Genomic DNA, 18,958 nt, shown 5'->3' with positions numbered 1-18,958 from the left:
CAGATGATTGGTCGTGCTTTTTACAGCGCCACGGCTTCCACTGGTGATACTTCAGATATTCATTGCTATCGGGACGTTAAGAGCATTCCATGGAATATAACAAAAGTGTATCTCGAGCCGGTTTCTCAAACTTACCTACCCCACCTTTAATCTAAAATGATTACACTAATTAATAATACATTTAATATAAACAAAAACTTGAAGAAAATACATGTTTAACTGTTAAATATTTATAAATCAATGTTTCAACAGTTATTATCAGAGGCCCTTAAAGTTGGCTGCTGTGTTGGCAAAGCACAAATATGTAAATAAAATATGTGTTCAAATTGTATACCACACAGTCAGAACATAAAGGCATATGAGCTCAGTGTGTAATTACAGTGGTGTGTGGCGGCAGGGCAGTGTGTTGAGAAAAGCACAAACACTGACAACCAATCTGGTTTTAAATAATTGCTGTCATCACTTTCTGAAAAACTCACGGAAGGAAATAAAAAAGAAATGACCTGAATGCTGAATGACTTTGATTTAGCTAGTGTGTTCAGGCTGTTGCACAGGGAGGTGAAAGTGAGAAGAAGCTGCAACTGAAACGTCAAATACGTTTTTCTTTATCTTATTAAGGCCTTTTAAAATAACACGCAGTGGACATACACTTTCCATCAAAGCTAGTTCACATGTCCCTCTACTAACATCGTCTTCACCGTAATACACGTTGTTTCATTGGGTGTTAGAATTAGAAGTTTTTGCATTTCAAAAATCCTAAGTGTTTGAAAGCTAACTTCAGGCAAGGCATCACAACTGGACTTGGTCTTCAGTGGCTCCTCTCAGAAGGACTGCTGGAATGTTTCCAAGCAGGGCGGCATTACGCGGGACGAGAGCAGGCTGACCTCATCTCATCTGAAGAGCTGTTGACGCTCAATAACAGCCGTATTAGGAGCCGTCTGCCTTCACCACGGTTAAAGTATTTCACATGAACCTTTGACTCAACTTTATTTGTAAAATGCAATAAAATGAATTGAATTATCGGGTAAATATATCTGACTGCAATCTGGAATGAACTGATGCACATCTGTGGTGTGGATATGAGGAGATGTGTGCGGCAGACAGCTGCAGAAGTCAAATAGCATAGTGTCTTTTACAATAGTCTCCATTATGCTCCTATGTCTTGTTATGTCTTTGAAATGTGACCAACTGTCTGGGGCTGTAGTCAAATACATGACAAGGTGAATTACTTTCAAATAAACTACTAGTTCTCTTAAGACACTATATTAATGGTGAACGATTGCATTTCTCTCTTTTCAGGAACGTCTTAACATCGTTCAGAGAGCAAGCCTCTTATCGTGGCACACATCCTAACATGCTAATTACCCCACACACAGTTTGAGTTCATTTATTATGCATGAAATAATCTAATATGATGACTGTGATAATTATGCGCACATAGATAAGATAAAAGAGTAGTAAGCAATTATGGCACTGGAGCCGGGAAAAGTAATTATTCTTTGTAGTGGAAAGAAGTCTCGGTTTGAAAAAGGGTTTCATCCAGTTCACGGCGCTGCAATTAACATGTGGAATCATGTCTGCACCCCCGATCATGTTTAAGGGCTATTCTCTTAATTAAGAATACAGTCAAATAGATGTGCCGTGTTGTTGTTGGAATTTAAGGATGTATGCTTCTCACTGAAACATTTTTAAAAACACTGAAAAACTGAAGCGTTGACTTTAATGAAATGTATTACGTCTACACTTTTCACATAACGGTATTAGGTTAGTTGAAAGAAATAATATTAAGTTGAAACTAATATTTTGTATTTAACATTAATATAATACGAACCTATTAAAGTGATGTGAAATCTGCTGACATGATGCATTTCATTAAAGTCAGCTGAGGTACCTTTACATAGATTTATTTACAGCAATGTTGTTGAACACGCTGAGGCTCCTCACACACTTCAACAATCTGACATGTTGCATTATGACTTGAAAGGCAACATAACTGGAAGCCTTGGTTCTCGTCAGCAACAGCAAATCAGAGAGGACAGGAACAGGAACGTGGTGTTCAGAAATCAGACGTGTGTGTGGAGTCACTAAATATGACCACTTCTAAAATCAGAGGCTGCGTGCGGTTAGCCTCGGCGCTGCACACACACTCACACACTCTTAACACAGCACAGCTTTCTGTCACTGCAAATCACGGGGAACAGAGGCTTCAGAGTCATTTGATTTTTCTGGGACTGTTTTGGTTTGAATTATGCTATAAATCAAACTCTGAGGCGATGGAACGTGGCAGCGTGGAAACAGAGTTAACAGAGCTTAATAAGTGGGAATGCATCCTGCCGGCAGTGAGGAGAAGAAGTGCTGGTGCTGAGAAGTCAGTGACAGCAGACACAAGAAGAAATGTAGAGCATAATTACTAACATTAGGGTTATTTAATCCCACATAAATAAGTACTCACAAATGAAATTATTTGTAAGAAGTACTCAGAAAGTAGAAGTAACAGAGTGTAGGTAAACAAGTAGAATGCCTTCAAAATGTTCCTCAAGTAAAAGTAGAAAAGTATTCTCATCAAAATATAGTGAAAGACAGTAAAAGTAGTCGTTGTGCAGATTGGTCCATTTCAGAATAATATATCTGATATGTTTTATAATGATTGATCATTAAAGTGTTCTCAGAGCTGGTGAAGGTGCAGCTAGTCTGAATGGCTTTGTAGACTGCAGGGTAGCTGGTGGATTTACTCCAGGTGGAACTAAAGTCTGATTCAACACTTGGTTATATTTCACATCATTCATCCACATCTGTGAAGTAACTAAAGGTATTAGATACATGTAGTGGAGTGAAAGTACACCATGTACCTCTGAACTGTAGAGGATTAGAAGTACAGAGTAGCAAAACATTGAAATACTCAATTAAAGTACAAGTAGCTAAACATGTGTACTTAAGTAGGGTTAGTACATGTATAGTTACTTGACACCACTGCACAGACACAGAACACACAGACCTCACCTGAAGCAGGATGGTCTGAATGAAGCCATGTGTCTGACTCAGGACACAGACGTGGAACTGTGTCACATCTCTGTTGACTCACGACTGCAGCGTCTGAGCTCCGGGCCCAACACGATACTCTGACACCAGTCAGCAAGCTCCGAGGTTCCCCGAAGACGCTCCCACAAACAATAACACATGCCTTTTAACCCGATTGCCAGCTTTTCATATTCACACCAAACATTTGGAAACATGTCATCTTAAGAAACGCCTCTCTGCGGCCATTTGAGAACAGGAATGAAAGAGAACGAATGTGTGGATGTGAACAAAGCCTCAGACGGGAGGTTAATGCCATGTCTCCTCACAGTCATAATGCTCTGGACGTAATGGAGTGAGGAGAGGAGGAAGGAGGACGATGAGTTGGGCCAAGAAGACAAAGCAGCTGATGTTCGGAGTAACCAGTCTACTGTATGATTGGCCACAAGCGACTCCGCACAGCCGCGCTTCACTGGAACATGTAGAACACTTACTGGCATGATGTGTGGACAAGCCTGTATTCCCTGCACTTATATAATACTTATTTGTTTTTCTAACTTCTGAGCAAAGACGTTGTTGCTGTTCTCAGGGGAGCTGAGTGCCGCATTCTTTCACCGTGAGGCAGAGAGACCAAGTTGGATTGTGGGTCTCAGTTCATTTGAGTCAACAGAAGCCCTGCGTTTAGGGTTTATCAAAGCTTTTAGTTATGTTTACATGTTATTAATGTAAGCACGTTCTGTCTCGTGCTTCAAGCGGATTCTTAATATGTAACCAAGAGCACGATCTTTAGCTAACCGTGTAACTGCCCTACCTGAGCACACACACCATTAGTCATGCACGAGCGGGTATTGAATTGCTAGGACATTGTATGACACATCATTAAATATGTTGTCATTTTGAAAATACATTTGTTTACAACAATGTGAGACTTGGCTGATACGTTATCAACAAAGCTTCCACAATATGCTTATTGGAAAACGTCATTATGTTTCTGTTATCTTAGTTGTATGCCGTACGATAAGAACATTTCTATGAGACATGGTTGATGTGCCATAGGAAATATATATTTTCCCAATGTACATGTTAATAATATAATACACAGTAACACGTTGTATCACAGTGCTGGATATCGTTGAGATTCTTTGGACACTGCTCTGTATTTCGATACATCTGAAGCGCAGAGGATTTAAGGATGGGAAAGACTTCATAAACGGTCTAACTGGAATAAAAGACCGTATTCCTCCGTCAATATTTTAAGAGTGAGTTATTTGTTAGGAAACACGGTGAAGTAGCCTCCCCATGGTAAATGAAATGCTCTTCGACTGAGGCCTGTGCTGTCACTGAATCGTGGCGCGTGTGAAGCCTCGGACAGAACCACATTTCTGTGTGCAGCTCATAAGAGTCTTTGGTCAAATGCTTTAGTCAAAATTAGTCTGTCCGTGCCACTGTGCAATGCTTTTACTCAGGTCTGTTATAAGTAGAGATGTCCCGATCCGATCACGTGATCGGGGATCGGAGCCGATCACGTGATTTTCAAAAGATCGGAATCGGGAGGAAAAAACGGGGATCGGGACTTTTTTTTTTTTTTTATATAATTTTTTTTTTTTTTTATTTAATGTTACAAAACAAAAATGACCATGTTCACGTATTAAAGTCATCCTGAGGACTTAGTTTTGGTTTAAAATTACACAACATCATGTATGTGTTGCTTTCTTTGGGCTTCTTTTCATAGACCTGGTTGCTTATTCCTCTCAAATCTGGCAACAGAGTGGGCGCAGTGTCTAATAGTAGCAGTAAGCTAACGAGAGGCTAAGTTCAGCTGGTGACTCGGGAGTCAGGACAGAGAAAATGTCAGCAGTTTGGAAGTATTATAAAATTGAAAGCGAAGGCAGTGTAACAGCCAGATGCAATGTTTGCAAGGCAGAGGTTCCGCGTGGTGGAAAGAACAGAGCTACGTTCAACACGACCAATCTAATACGCTACCTGAGAAACAAACACCAACAACAACACGACGAGTACACAGCGGCCACTCAGGTAACGGCACTGAAACAACCGACACTTTCAGAGACTTTTAAAAGGAAAGACAAACTGCCCCAGAACAGTGAAAAGGCCAAGACAATAACAGCCAAGATAGCTGAATGTATCGCGTTGGATGACCAGCCGTTATCTGTTACCTTTTTCTCTCTTAATGCATTGCATAAAGATCGGATCGGGAAAAATCGGTATCGGCAGATTGTCAAAATTAAATGATCGGAATCGGATCGGGAGCAAAAAAAGGTGATCGGGACATCCCTAGTTATAAGCATGCTGCTTTGCCCAAGGGCCTGACATTATGAGTTCCATCAGCTCAACACAACACTCAGACATTAACAGCAAGGTACACACATGGATCTGAAGAGAGACATTTTGGTTCAAGTCAAAGATCACGTCACAATAAAGCAGCATCTTTTCACTGAGTGAGAATATTGCCCTTCAGATCGATTGTGTGCTGGAGTGCGATAGGCTGAGCATGCAGCATGCAGATGAGATGTGAGTGGCAGAAAGAGCAACACACTCAAACCCATCTTGGAGAGGATTCTGACAGACGGAAGCTCCTCCAGCAAAGGGCCTTCTGGAGGTCGCAACTTTAGAGGTGTTGCAATGAAATACAAAGAGAAGAGGACTTCAGCAGCCTGCTATGCTTTAGTCAAAGAAGGGTTATGTCTAAAGGCATCCACACTACAGTATGTCAACGTGGCAAAGTGTTCAACTCCACACGCTGCCTCGTGTCTCAGCCACCCAACATGTCCCTAGAGCTGCAGCTCACACACTCAGGAGATGGTCAGATATGAAAAGTACGGAAGGTACTTCTCACAAAGAGCTTCTGGTCATGTGTCTGTCTGTCTTTGGTAATAAAGTCCCTCTGACTCACAGGAACAGCCTCCTGCTGGCAGCAGAGACACAGCTGGAACTGAACCTGCAATATTCAATCAAATAAAAACGACTGGAAGTATTTGCTTAACATGCCAAGCTGCAAACACTTTCATTTGTCTAGACTCTAGAGAGCTATAATATCACTTATAGATTCTTTATTGTTTGAACATATTGTTGCGAGACGATGCTATTAGCAGTGATGGCATTTCCCTCAGAACTAAGTGTATTAGTATTAAACTGGGGGGGGGGGGCAACAGCAGTGACCCCATTTGGACCATGTATGTTCCCTTTCTGAGGCAGCGAGTGGATGCAGCCGCACGGTGCTTGCTGGGGTTTTCTCTGCTGTTGAATTCAAATCAAATATCTTGAACCTCGCCCAGCTCAGCTGTTACCAGCACTCTCAAATATAATACTTTCAGGATTTACTGGCAGGCTTCACGTTTCTCTGAGTGAAGCTCTGCTCATTTATTAGGATTATCTGCATTCCGCCGGAGATAAGAACCAAAGGCACAACGAGGTGCACGGTCTTGTTAAAGGTCTTTAAATGAAGAATATATAATAAGCTGTTGCTAATTTCATTTTACACTTGATCTTTGAATAATTACCACTGGTGTCGAAAAAGATATGTTTTAATAGTTTTGACTGCACAAATGATGACATGAAAAGCAACGTATTGGAACACCATGAATACTGGAGAGTGGAAGTAGCCTACTTGTTACATCTTTGAAAAGTAAACACTCTGCGAGCATCCTGCGGCTGGATGCTGTACTGGATTCCTCTTCTCTAGGCCATGACTTTGACTCGCTTTATGGAATGTGTCCCTGCTGGGTTTTCATTTCCTCGGTCTGAAAAAGGAATGCAATCAGAGAACTGATGCTAAAATCATTACCTAATGACTAAAGCCATTGTATGACTTCTTCCATGCTGTGGCGTTCACTGTTCAAGCAAACATCACGTCTTTCTGTTGGAGAAGAGCGTCTCCAAAGTGTGTGTGGCTGTGCAGGTTCCATTGATTCGGATGCGCCCACTCCGTCTAGGAACCATTTGCTAAAGAACCCTACATGTCGTGTTCTTGTTTCAGAGCAATGTATTTTGATGGCAAACTAAGAACAAAGACAATGTTTGCTGTCTATTAAAGCAACTATAACTATTTTGAAAAAAGATATATCTCTATGTCATTATCACACTTTACTTACTGAGAACCTTAAAGGAACTCACATTGGTTTCAAAGTGTATTTAGCGAGTTAAGACACATAATCTTAAATGTATTCATGAACATCAGATGTATTTCTGGATGTTTTCATGGTGCTTGAAGGTTTTTGTTGAATCAAATTGGTATTTCTTAAATCTTCTCCTGGCGTGTGAACAGTAACACAACTGTTCTACACAATGTGGTAACTTCACGAGTGCAGTTGTTAACCACACTGCGTTCATATACTGCATTTATTCTCATGACGTTTCTACAGTATGTCCTTCCAGAAACAAAGCTGTGTGATGTTTACAGTATGGACGATCATTAAATATGCCGGCTGCTCCTCTCGGAGCATAAATCAAGCCAATCCATCTCTCCCCGACCCCACTCCCTCCCTAGTGGCTTACTTAGAGCCATGCCAACGCAGCACTGGCTGCGGAATGAGCAGGGTAAGCATGCAGGGCTGTCCTTAAGCTGCTGTCTGACGGCATAAACAGGCCTCTGTCTCCTCTTGAGAGCGAGGGGGATCAAGCAGGCTTAGTGGGCATGACCTGCGAGAGCCCAGACACGGCCAAGACATGCAACAAAATACAATTGTCTTAAGAATGGCTGCTCTATTGAACATGGGGAAACTAGTCGACATCACATTGCCCACGGGCCGGAACAGGACCTAGATGCACTCCGCCGAGGATCGCGCTGACTAAAGCCTCATGAATAATTCCGAACATCCCCTCTCTCTCTTTTTCCTGCCCTGATTTAAGAAAGTGGGGCCCCAAAAACAAATTAGACATCTTACGATCTGACTGGTAAGAGAAGGAATATTGCTTTAATATTAGATCTTCTCACACATGTGTTAATTTCTTGGCACCATGCAGGGGGGAATTAGAGGCAGAGCAAAGGAAATGACAAGACATTTCCTTATGGTTTAATTTCCTCGATTTCTTTATGGCATACATAAATGCTTAAATTGGTTTGTAACATATGCTCTCCCCGCTCTGTTTACTTCCTTCATTAAGTGTGACTGAATCACTTTATTAGTGATTATCCCCAAAAGCTGCAGGAATGCACAGCATCACACCTCATCATGTCATTTACCAATATAGTGGAAATGGGAATATGCAAATAGCGTCGGAGTATTCTGCAGCACAAATAGGCCCCTGGGCTGCTTGTCCAACGACACAAATCATCAATTAAGATCTCAGCAGGGTTTGGGGATAAACTAAATTGGCATTGTCTCTATCCGACAATATGTAGAGCCGTGTGGGGTGTCGCACAACAAAGAACCAACACAACTCAGGGTGATTAGTGTGTGTGTGTGTGTGTGTGTGTGTGTGTGTGTGTGTGTGTGTGTGTGTGTGCGTGCGTGCGTGCGTGCGTGCGTGCGTGCGTGCGTGCGTGCGTGCGTGCGTGCGTGCGTGTGTGTGTGTGTGTGTGCGTGTGTGTGTGTGTGTGTGTGTGTGTGTGTGTGTGTGTGTGTGTGTGTGTGTGTGTGTCATCCTTTGAATAATGTGAAATGTAACAGACTCTCTTCTGGTCTGCACGGCTTCTACAACACTGTCTTTCACAGCGTTTGCTTTCACAGCGGCAGCGAGTTTAGCTCCTCGTGGGCTCTGATGCTTAGCACGCTGCACCTGCCGAATGTGTGTGAAGGAGCAGCTAAAGTGGTCATTGTGATTTGTCAGGGAGGCAGATGATTAGTAAACAAACGGTTGAGGCATCTTTAACCGAGCTAAAGTACTCCCCCTGCTCAGACTATACGCTTTGCTGTGAGCGGCCTTTACTTTGTGATATACAGTTGTAACACTTTTATTATTGACAGATGACAGCGCAGTCTGCAGCTGTTAACACTGGAGACGAGAGTTTTATTTGCTGAACATTTAGCAACATGGGACTTTTTATTTTTTAATTTAGATGTGTTTGCTAATCTGTATGTGCACATGTGTGTTATTTCAGTGTTAAAAGGTAAAAGTATCTTTCAGATGGTCTGAGTTGGTTTGAAGCTACCAGCCTGCTGCCTCACCATCATATAACCGCGCTGTGGGAGACATGCTGTCTGGAGCAGACCGGCTGAATCACACTGACGACACTTCATGCCAGTCCAACGTCTCCTAGTGAAATAGTCATTGGAGTTATTGTGGAATAAACTAGTAATCTGGAATAGAAAGTGTGAGAGTGGACACAAAGAAGGCCAGTGTTCACTTCTGGTTTTGCTGGAACTAAATATAAGACCTCACTAAGATGCATGAGCAACACTTGAATCACATAATGCGTTCACCAAGAAATGCAAAGTAGCTAAACTCACTGTTCAACCTTTTAAAATACAGAAGAAAATGACTGTTTTTCTGAAATGAATGCAGAGCATTAGCTTTGCATTAAAAGGCTATTTTGTTTATTAAATGCTGTTCATGAACTACACACCGAAACATAGACACACAGGCGCCTGTCAAGTTACAAGCATAAGCAAGCTATCTAAATAACTGATAAAAGCTCTACATTTCCAACATTTTCCAAAGGCAATATATATCTGCAATTTGAATGCTGTGCTATTCTGTGTGTTTCGGTCACAAACAAGCAAACACACACTACTGTTTATAATATAATATAATATCATTGTAATATATGAACAAAGAACATTGATATAATCGGATAGAAATTGTTTTAGAATGAAAACACTTCATCCGTTTTTTTCTTTAAAAAAAACACCAATTGCGCCAGTCAAAATAAAAGCATTGTTACTGAAGTAAAACAGCACATCATTCCAACATGAGGAACCAGCAGTGGCAGGAACAGACACAACAACACCTGTGTGTGCACAGACTCATCAGCCATCACATTTCATTGTACATTTAAACAGAACCACGCGATATCACTCCGCCGCTAATTGACAAAGCCGTAATAAAAAACCAGCTTCCTGCAGCTATTCACTCATTCTGTCCTCATGTCTCTAGCATCAAGATTATTCTCTAGATTACAACATTTTGCACAAAACCCCCCCGCAGTTAACACATCCTGGATACCTGCGCTCAAACATTACCGACACATTTTTAAATCCAAACGCCGCACAAGAAAAAAATCCCCTGGTCTTTGAGTCCTGCACAAAAATGCATATCCTCTGCTTTCCCTCTCTCTTTTTCTCCCCCACCTCTGTTCCCCCCTCCCTATCTCAGTCGCTCTCTCCCTCCCTCCCTCCCTGACTCTCTCTATCTCTCTCTCTATCTCTCTCTCTCTTTCTTTCACTCCCTCTCTCCCCCTCTCTCTCCCTCTGTCTTTCTCTCTGGCCTGGCTGCTTGTCTGACTGTATGAATAATGTCCTGCCTTTTGTAATGAAGGGGGGGGGAAGGGGAAAAGGACGCTGAAGTGGTAAAGCCCTGCTCCCATGCACTGACATTGAAAATGAATGACAGCTTACCTGCATGCCAATCTTCATCAGACTGACACTGGGCTGACAGCACAGCCTATACTCCTCCACACAGCCGGTGACGTCAGCCATGCCTGGCCCCTCCCACCTCCAGCTCCGCTCCCCGTTTTCCCAACACCGGGCTGATGATGCCTTCCAGTGTCCGTGGGAAATACGGCAATCACGTGTGAGTGTTGGTGAGAAGCGCCAGTCGAACGAAAATCAGTGCAGGGGAAATAATCAGAGGTGGGAGAAGTACTACTGAGATCTTGTTCTTAAGTAAAAGTACCAGAATGTAGAAATACTCTGTTACAAGTCCTGCAATCAAGTAAAAGTAGTGATTGTGCAGATATTATGTGTTAAAAATGATTGATGCATTAAAGTGTTCTCAAAGCTGCAGCTAGTTTGAAGGACTTTGTAGACTGCAGGGTAGCTGGTGGATTTACTCCAGGTGGAACTAATGTCTGATTTAACACTTGATTATATTTCACATCATTAATCCAAATCTGTAAGTAACTAAAGGTATAAATAAATGTAGTGAAGTAAAAGTACACCATTTACCTCTGAATTGTAGTGGAGTAGAAGTACAATGTAGCAAAACATTAAAAATACTCAAGTAAAGTAAAAATCCCTCACAGTTGTACTTAAGTACAGTACTTGAGTACATGTATACTTACACCACTGGAAATAATAAATTAAATAAATCAGTGTATACTTTTTAGGAATGACTTGTAGATGATGAAGCATCAAAAAGCATGTCTTATTCTTACTGTTTATTCTTTTCTCATCAGTTTGAATGACACACACACACACACACACACACACACACACACACACACACACACACACACACACACACACACACACACACTTCACAGTCAATAACCAGCATGTTCAAAATCAATTCACAAGCGATAACTGAGATGTTTTAATTGAGTGAAAGTAGCAATACTAGGTTGATAACATTCTCTGTTACACTTAAACCTGGACCAATCTGCAGGAACACAAGTATCAATAGGGTGATAATATGAAAATAAACTGTGAGTATCGTAAAGTACTTTGTGCGGAGTAGCCCATTTCAGGAACTTAAGATTATGATTATTGATGCATTAATGTTTTCATCACAGCTGGAGCTAAATGTGACTACTATGCTGTGCTTTCACCCACAAGTATATGTCATTGTTTATATTAGCTAGTTGTCTGATTCTAAAGCTGTCGGTAGGCTACATGTAGTGGAGAAACCATTACTATATGGCATTACAAAATGTAGCAAACTAACTATAAAGAAGCATACAAATAAAAATATTCAGACATATTTCCAGTACCTCACACACGCACAAACGCGTTGAAACACGCGCCTATGAATCACGGATCTGGCCAGCACCCCTGTCGATGAGCATTAGTCATTACATGCTGCAAGTAGACACGGTGGAATGATGGGAATGGAAAGAATCATGGATGTATAATAAGACCGAAAGAATATGCAATTAACGCAACAAATCCCAAAGATGTCCCCTACTTTGGATCTGGATGTTTAAACTGATAACACAGAATAACTGACTTCATGTTTTTTCTATAACATACGGCTATGTCCCCATCAATTACTTCCCCATATTTACTTTAAAATAATGAAAATATGTATTAAAAAAAAATTGAATTATATATTAAGTATTCTCTATTGAATACAAAACTGAATAATACAAAGTTTCATGATCTTACTCTTTCACACTGCTAAATGTGAACACTGTAAGGCTAATTTATTACAAAGGTCTAGCCTCGTCTGTATGATATTAGGCTTTTACGCAAAGGCAGGCGTACGGTTACATCAGAAAAAGGGTAAAAGATTCAATGTTCATCTCGTAAATGGTAAAAAGGCAAAGCAGCTTTGTGAAGTTCTGCTGCCCCATGTGCAGCCACAGTGCTTTCAGTAAAGTCGCATGTGATAGGCCGGTCTCGAGTTCGTGTATCCAATGAAACTTCAGTTTGCTGTTACCAGGAAGCAGAAGACGCTAAGGAGAAGGCTCTCCATCCTTGCCTTTTTTTTTTTACTTGATACATACATCCACGATTCCCTGAATGAATGACTACTTGAGAAACGTCAGGTTAACAGACAGCAAGTCGAACACTTTAAGTTACATGTGTCACTGCCGGTGTCAGGATAGGAGAGCTAACGTTAGCAGTGAGAGCTAACTCCCGCACACATCAGTGGAAGTAACGGTTAGCTCATTTAGCCTCATTTAAGCTACATCTTTTCATAGCAATGCACTGAACGTCGCTTGTCCAATCTTTTGAGACGCCTCACTCTTTAACTTCTGTGTATGTCGGGTACAGCAGCTTGAACCGTTGCTAACAGACATGGCTAACACCGTGCTGGAGGTGGGGACGGGGGTCTTCGTCATATCGATCGTCTGGATCGCAGCTCTGGTGTTTGGGATGATTCTGCTGAGAGCATCCGGGTCTGCGAAGTGAGTCAGAACCGCAGGGAGAACAGCACCCTCACACTGCTAACACTGCCCCGGGGAGAATTACAAAGCACACTGCTGGAGAATAAAGTGAGCCCAGACAGGCAGAGGTGGGAGAAGTACTCAGATCTAGTACTTAGTAAAAGTACTCAGATCTAGTACCAGAGTGTAGGAATACTCTGTTACAGTACAAGTCCTGCATTCAAAATGTTACTCAAGTAAAAGTAGAAAAGTATTAGCATCTAAATGTACTTAAAGTATCAAAAGTAAAAGTAGTCATTGGTCCATTACAGAATAATATATATGTTATGTTTTATAATTATAATATTGGTCATTAAAGTGTTATCAAAGCTAGTTTGAATACTTGACACCACTGCAGACAGCAGATCGTGTACATGTATGTCACTGAATCAGTCTATGCTTTATTCCTTTGACCTCTCCCCTCCAAACACACACACATCAATCAATCAATCAATGTTTATTTATATAGCCCAATATCACAAATGTTACATTTGTCTCAGTGGTCTTCACAGTGTGTACAGAATATCAGTATGACAATACGACACCCTCTGTCCTTAGACCCTCTGTCCTTAGACCCTCACATCGTACAAGGAAAAACTTCCAAAGAAAACACATCCTCTCTAGAACATGAGTAACTATCACTTTTTAACTTTTACATTTGTGGCATTAGTAAGGTTTTGATGTTCAAATAATGAGGATTCCAATGCATTTCATTAAAAGGACGCGTTGATTCTACATGGTACCTTTGAGCACAGTGGTGTTTTTAAAGACAACACATTAGGAATATCAAGGATCTGCGCTTCGTGTGGAACTGAAGAGTAGCCCCAGGATCTGACATGGCCTCGACTATCACTAGAACAAAAGAAATGTGGTTTTCTCACATCAAAGTTGAAACTCTTCAGTATGTTTTGCTTCCTTGATAAATCGTTGTGTGTACCCAGATGGAGCAGCGAAGGAAATATAAGTGCCGTTTCCTTCCTTCCTGACTTCTTATCTAAAGACTATGAAACAAGTCATTAGAGCCACATGCTGCTAAACTAGTAGATTGCGGACACCATGCACCCTCCAATCCCTGCTGATTAATACTAGTCTACAACAGACCATAATACTATTAAAGTCAGGAAATGATTATTTGTGTGCACTTGTGTAAGGTGCAATTACAGTCAAGTTTAAATGAGGTGAAACATGGAGCTATTTACTTGATTGAAAAGTTAACAACGTACAGGGTAAGCACAATAAAGAGGCCATTATTTTGGTGCTTTAAATTCCATTACCCGACGATGAGTCGATCGATGAGTCGGGGTTCTGGCAACTTTCACCACAGATCAGCAGAACTTCCTGTTTGTTTGAACCATGCTTGTGTTTGCCAGGTTAGCCGTGATCCCCGTGTTCCTCGTGGCTCTCACCATCACTTTAGTGCTGGTGCTTTTCCCCCGCAGCCCAGAGACCCCGCCCCCTTTCAAACAGATAGAGGTGAGTCTGCACTGATCACACACACACACACATTCATGTTCATATATTTCACCTCATAAATGAGTATGTTGTACTACATGTAACCATGGAGACAATGTGTTTTTCTGTTACCTTTTTGCATTCAACACACACAGACATGTATTATTATATGGTGGATATTGCATTGTGACAGCATGGTGTACTTTAGTGGAAATAACAGCATGTTTTTCACATTTGATTTTTTCTTTATTTTCGACCCAATATTTTGTCAAGAGAGACCGCTGAGTGAAATAAGACTTTAAGGACTTTAAGGACATTAAAGTAGATCCCTATTTCATGCTTATCAGTGACAATAGTATATCAAGTATTATCATTCATGGTAATTCTTATTGTGTGTGTGTGTGTGTGTGTGTGTGTGTGTGTGTGTGTGTGTGTGTGTGTGTGTGTGTGTGTGTGTGTGTGTGTGTGTGTGTGTGTGTGTGTGTGTGTGTGTGTGTGTGTGTGTGTGTGTGTGTGTGTGTGTGTGTGTGTGTGTGTGTGTGTGTGTGTGTGGGTGGGTGGGTGGGGGGTGGTGATTTTAATTTCTTTATTTGTATTGATTTCTCTTGTATTATTAAGATGTAAGGTAGGTAAATGTAGACTTATCCCAAAATATCCGACACAAACCAGTCCACAGTGGTGTGTGTGTGTGTGTGTGTGTGTGTGTGTGTGTGTGTGTGTGTGTGTGTGTGTGTGTGTGTGTGTGTGTGTGTGTGTGTGTGTGTGTGTGTGTGTGTGTGTGTGTGTGTGTGTGTGTGTGTGTGTGTGTGTGTGTGTGTGTGTGTGTCTGAAAACAGCATGTGTCAGTGTGTGTGCTTGTCGTAAAGGCCTGTTCTGCTTTATCTTAGTCCAACAGCAACACAGAACAAACACTCCCCCATGTTGCCTCCGGGCTGTGCCAATAAGCTGGCCAGATCTGCCAAGCAAGCTGCCCCCCCCATAACAGAGCAGAGCCCATCCCAGCTAGCACGCATGCTACAGCCTTTGTGCTAATTCAGGGCAGCGACAGAGAGGCAACAAAGGGGGCAGGTGAAGTGATTCTGTTTGGAAGAGCCCATGGATACATCGTGTGTACGATCAGCAGCTCACAATGAAGCAAAGAGCCATACTTGCGCATTGTTCTGATGTGTGTGAAGTTCTTAACTGTTATTTATGTTATTTATGTTAACTATGTTAAAGTGCCCTGTCGCCTTTAGAATAGAAAACAATTGTCATTGTCCAAAATGGTCTCAAAGTGCCAATCTGGCATGTCACTAAAACATAGACACCACGACTACAGTATGAATTCTCAAAGTATTATGATACGATGAATGAATAAGAAAAGACAAAAGATTCAAATTGAGTATCTTAACATTGAGAAACCGTGGATAAAGCATCCAGAGGCTCCCTGTGGAAGCTTCCAGAGAGTAGCCTCCTGTCTGCAACACAGAGGATGTGAAGGGCCCTCTATGACTCCTCTTTGATATTTAACCTGAATTAAATAGACAGTTTATTTTCATTTGAATTATTATAACTCCTTACATATATGATTAAACTGTATTTTAACAGAGGAAAAATGCATTTATATAGAGAAAAGTGCTTCATTAGAGACAGTCAATGACGTCTTGCGTTCAAACCATGTTTTTATGTAACATTCTGAAATGCTGCTTCCCAGCAGAGCGAGGATGCTCATGTGAGTGTGAACGTGTGCACACGGTGTACGAAATGTCCAACCTCTTGCTGTTTAAGCAAAGTAAAAATATCATAGTGCCAATTAGTCTAGCTGCAGACTCCGGTGGGGGGGGGGTTATAATAGCCCCCCTCTCCCACCTGCCCCGCCCGCCTGCCAGCTACCACCCGTGCGCTCAATAGCACATTAATAAAACATGGCCCACACTTTGGGTTCCTACTTGCTGTGTAATTGGCAAATTAAAAAGTGAGATGTGTTAAATGCATCCATAAGAGACGGCATACATCATCCCCATCACACACACACACACACACACACACACACACACACACACACACACACACACACACACACACACACACACACACCTACTCTCTTTCCATTACAGTCCCTGTGAAATCTCTCCTCTGGTATTAACTGGCTTGAGGGTGTTTTCTCAGTGTGTATCCTCCTATTGGTGCTCACGATCTAAATATTAACACGGACCAAGAGCTATTAGTGAAGTGTTAAATATATCGATGCAACTTTATAAACTCCAAATGTAACTTACTTGAGCCACAGCAGTGCTAATCCTACAGATCCATTGTTCTCCTCGTTTGCTGTAGACCTGTTGATCAGAGCACCCCTGCGGCCTGTCTAGCTGGTCCTCCATCTAGATAAAGGGCAGCAGCACCAGAACATAGCCAGCGCCCCACAATCAGCCGTTAGTTTCCAGCAGGCGTTGGTGAAACAATAAGCACGACATGTCTTCACCTTCCTGCAGATGCTGTTCCCTGAGCACACAGCTCTCTGCTGCTGTGCCACATGGCAGAGGCAGCGGCCAGGTTTGAAAGCTGGGGTTGACCCTGTCTTACACTCGTGTCACGGCGTGGTTACATGACTGTCCAATCCGTTCATGAAGTCGGGGACGGGTGGCGCAGTGGTCTGTGCATCCGATCCTCAGATCAAGGGGGGTGCTGGGGAACTCCAGTTCGAAACCCGCTCCCGCCGCCACTGCGTCAGGCCGGTGTGTCCTTGGGCAAGACGCTTCACCTGAATTTGCTCCTGTGGGTCCACAGTGGTGACCATTGCATGTATGATATGTGTGTAATGTGTGTATATGTAAAGCGCTTTGAGTCATTGAAAAAGAGCTTTAATAAATGGAAGGAATTATTATTATTAGAGATGCCACATATTACATCCAGGAACACTTCCACTCCCCTGTCCTCAGACTGCTGCTGTCCACAGCGGTGGTGCCGGAATGAGTCAGCATTTCAGCACCTCGGGGCTTCCTATTTGTTTGGTATAATAATCATGCAACAATAATTACTCTAGGACGCAAGTCAATACGTTTCTTCTCCTGCTATGTTTTTACCATTTGGGAGAGTTTGTTTGCGTTAGCTATGAGGTCTCTGTTAGGCTTCTGAATGCCGCACAGAGTTACACAATTTATCATTCAAGATGATCTCAAATGAAGTCTAACTCTGCAGTCCGAAGCCCACAGCTGGCAGTCAGGAGCTTAAACCTGACCTGAGGCCGGAGTTGTCTATCATACTGTGTGCCAGCCATGGTCAGTTTACACTGTGCAGCAGCATGAGGGGGGGGGGCACTGTAAAGACTCTGTAGTCGAGAGTGTCCCTTGAAGCTGTACACACTCATACCAAGTTCTTCTGGTGACCATCAGTTATTCTGCATTGTCAATTATTAGGATTATAAAAAAAGAAATATGAACATAATTTTCATTTAATTCAAACTCCCAAGGAAACAACTTGGTTTACATTGTGTGTGTGTGTGTGTGTGTGTGTGTGTGTGTGTGTGTGTGTGTGTGTGTGTGTGTGTGTGTGTGTGTGTGTGTGTGTGTGTGTGTGTGTGTGTGTGTGTGTGTGTGTGTGTGTGTGTGTGTGTGTGTGTGTGTGTGTGTGTGTGTGTGTGTGTGTGTGTGTGTGTTGAGAATGCCACATTTCTCTCTGCTTGTACACAGACCCTTTGTGGAGGCCCTCTCCTGACATCTAGTGGCCAATAGAGGAAACACAGATCTGTTTTACCTGCCATGTTTTCCCCATGCATTGAAAAAGCTGTTTTGTGTGGTTACTCAGAACGTGTGACAGTAAACAGTCTCACTCTTTCTCTCCTCAGATAGTGGACACTTTGTTCATCGCTCGCTACATCCTGCTGGCGGTGGTGAGCGCCGTCTTTCTGCTCATGTTCTTCATGCTGCTCCCCTTTCACTTCCTGGAGCCGGTGTATGCCAAGGCCTTAAGAACTCAGTAGAGCTGCCAGGGTCAGAGCTGGCACCGGGACCACGGGCTGATGAGCACAACTTAAGACACGCAGGCCGAGGAGAGCCCCCCCCCTCATGTGGAAACAACCTACAGAAGACTCCGCACACATTAACAATGTTTCCTTCACAGGTTGTTGTTCACTGTTCATGTCAACAACAGAACTGAGATCTCAACATTAATCTTGTATTAAATTGTATAAGAGATTTATAATTTATTTTTCTACTTACACAAGAGTACTTAAACAAACCCTCCACCTTTTTATATAAAGAAAAGCAATACAAGAAAACATATATACCGTTTCTGTCAAGTATCAGTTGTAGTGACAGTATAGGACACACATGTCACTGAGGAGGAGACAGGGCACTGAAGAGACAGTCAATTCAAATGCTCAATGCATCTCGCAGTCTAAAGCCAGGGCCCAGGAGTTCAACACGTGTAATCCCTATCTGATCAGATCAGATTTGGATTTTGGGGAGTTCAAAACCAAACAACAGGATTAGGATCACTTTGATATCCGATCAGATCAGGAAATCCAAT

General features: G+C 42.2%; 2 protein-coding genes across 5 annotated transcripts in view; one reads left to right on the top strand and one right to left on the bottom strand.

The window, feature by feature from the left end:
• The window catches only part of pknox2 (pbx/knotted 1 homeobox 2), a 155,235-nt gene extending 144,559 nt beyond the window's left edge, over window positions 1–10,676 (bottom strand). Inside the window, exon 1 of one of the 4 annotated variants that reach the window (XM_034099754.2) lies at window positions 10,530–10,676. The gene's annotated coding sequence lies outside the window, so the exon portion shown is untranslated. Of the gene's footprint in view, window positions 1–2,995; window positions 3,273–10,154; window positions 10,235–10,529 lie in introns of those variants that run through there. The other 3 variants (XM_034099755.2, XM_034099756.2, XM_034099753.2) reach the window with 3 other exon arrangements.
• A 1,843-nt stretch (window positions 10,677–12,519) lies between these two features.
• Window positions 12,520–18,589, top strand: tmem218 (transmembrane protein 218). Its single transcript, XM_034099659.2, has 4 exons — window positions 12,520–12,734; window positions 12,849–12,982; window positions 14,371–14,473; window positions 18,276–18,589. Exons 2-4 carry the CDS (start codon window positions 12,873–12,875, stop codon window positions 18,408–18,410), a joined length of 348 nt encoding a protein of 115 aa, XP_033955550.1. The 5' UTR covers window positions 12,520–12,734; window positions 12,849–12,872; the 3' UTR covers window positions 18,411–18,589.
• The last annotated feature ends 369 nt before the right edge of the window (window positions 18,590–18,958 follow it).

The sequence above is a fragment of the Pseudochaenichthys georgianus genome, chromosome 14 (genome assembly GCF_902827115.2).
Source record: "Pseudochaenichthys georgianus chromosome 14, fPseGeo1.2, whole genome shotgun sequence".
NCBI lineage: Eukaryota > Metazoa > Chordata > Actinopteri > Perciformes > Channichthyidae > Pseudochaenichthys > Pseudochaenichthys georgianus.
Note: the sequence above shows the minus strand (reverse complement) of the source record. Positions and strands in the feature narration are given on the sequence as shown.

Bases quoted from the DNA above. Each gene is read 5' to 3' on its own strand.
- tmem218 (XM_034099659.2), top strand. From the start codon at position 12,873: ATGGCTAACACCGTGCTGGAGGTGGGGACGGGGGTCTTCGTCATATCG. The intron at 12,983-14,370 runs GTGAGTCAGAAC...TGTGTTTGCCAG, and splicing joins AGAGCATCCGGGTCTGCGAA to GTTAGCCGTGATCCCCGTGT. The intron at 14,474-18,275 runs GTGAGTCTGCAC...TTCTCTCCTCAG, and splicing joins CCCCTTTCAAACAGATAGAG to ATAGTGGACACTTTGTTCAT.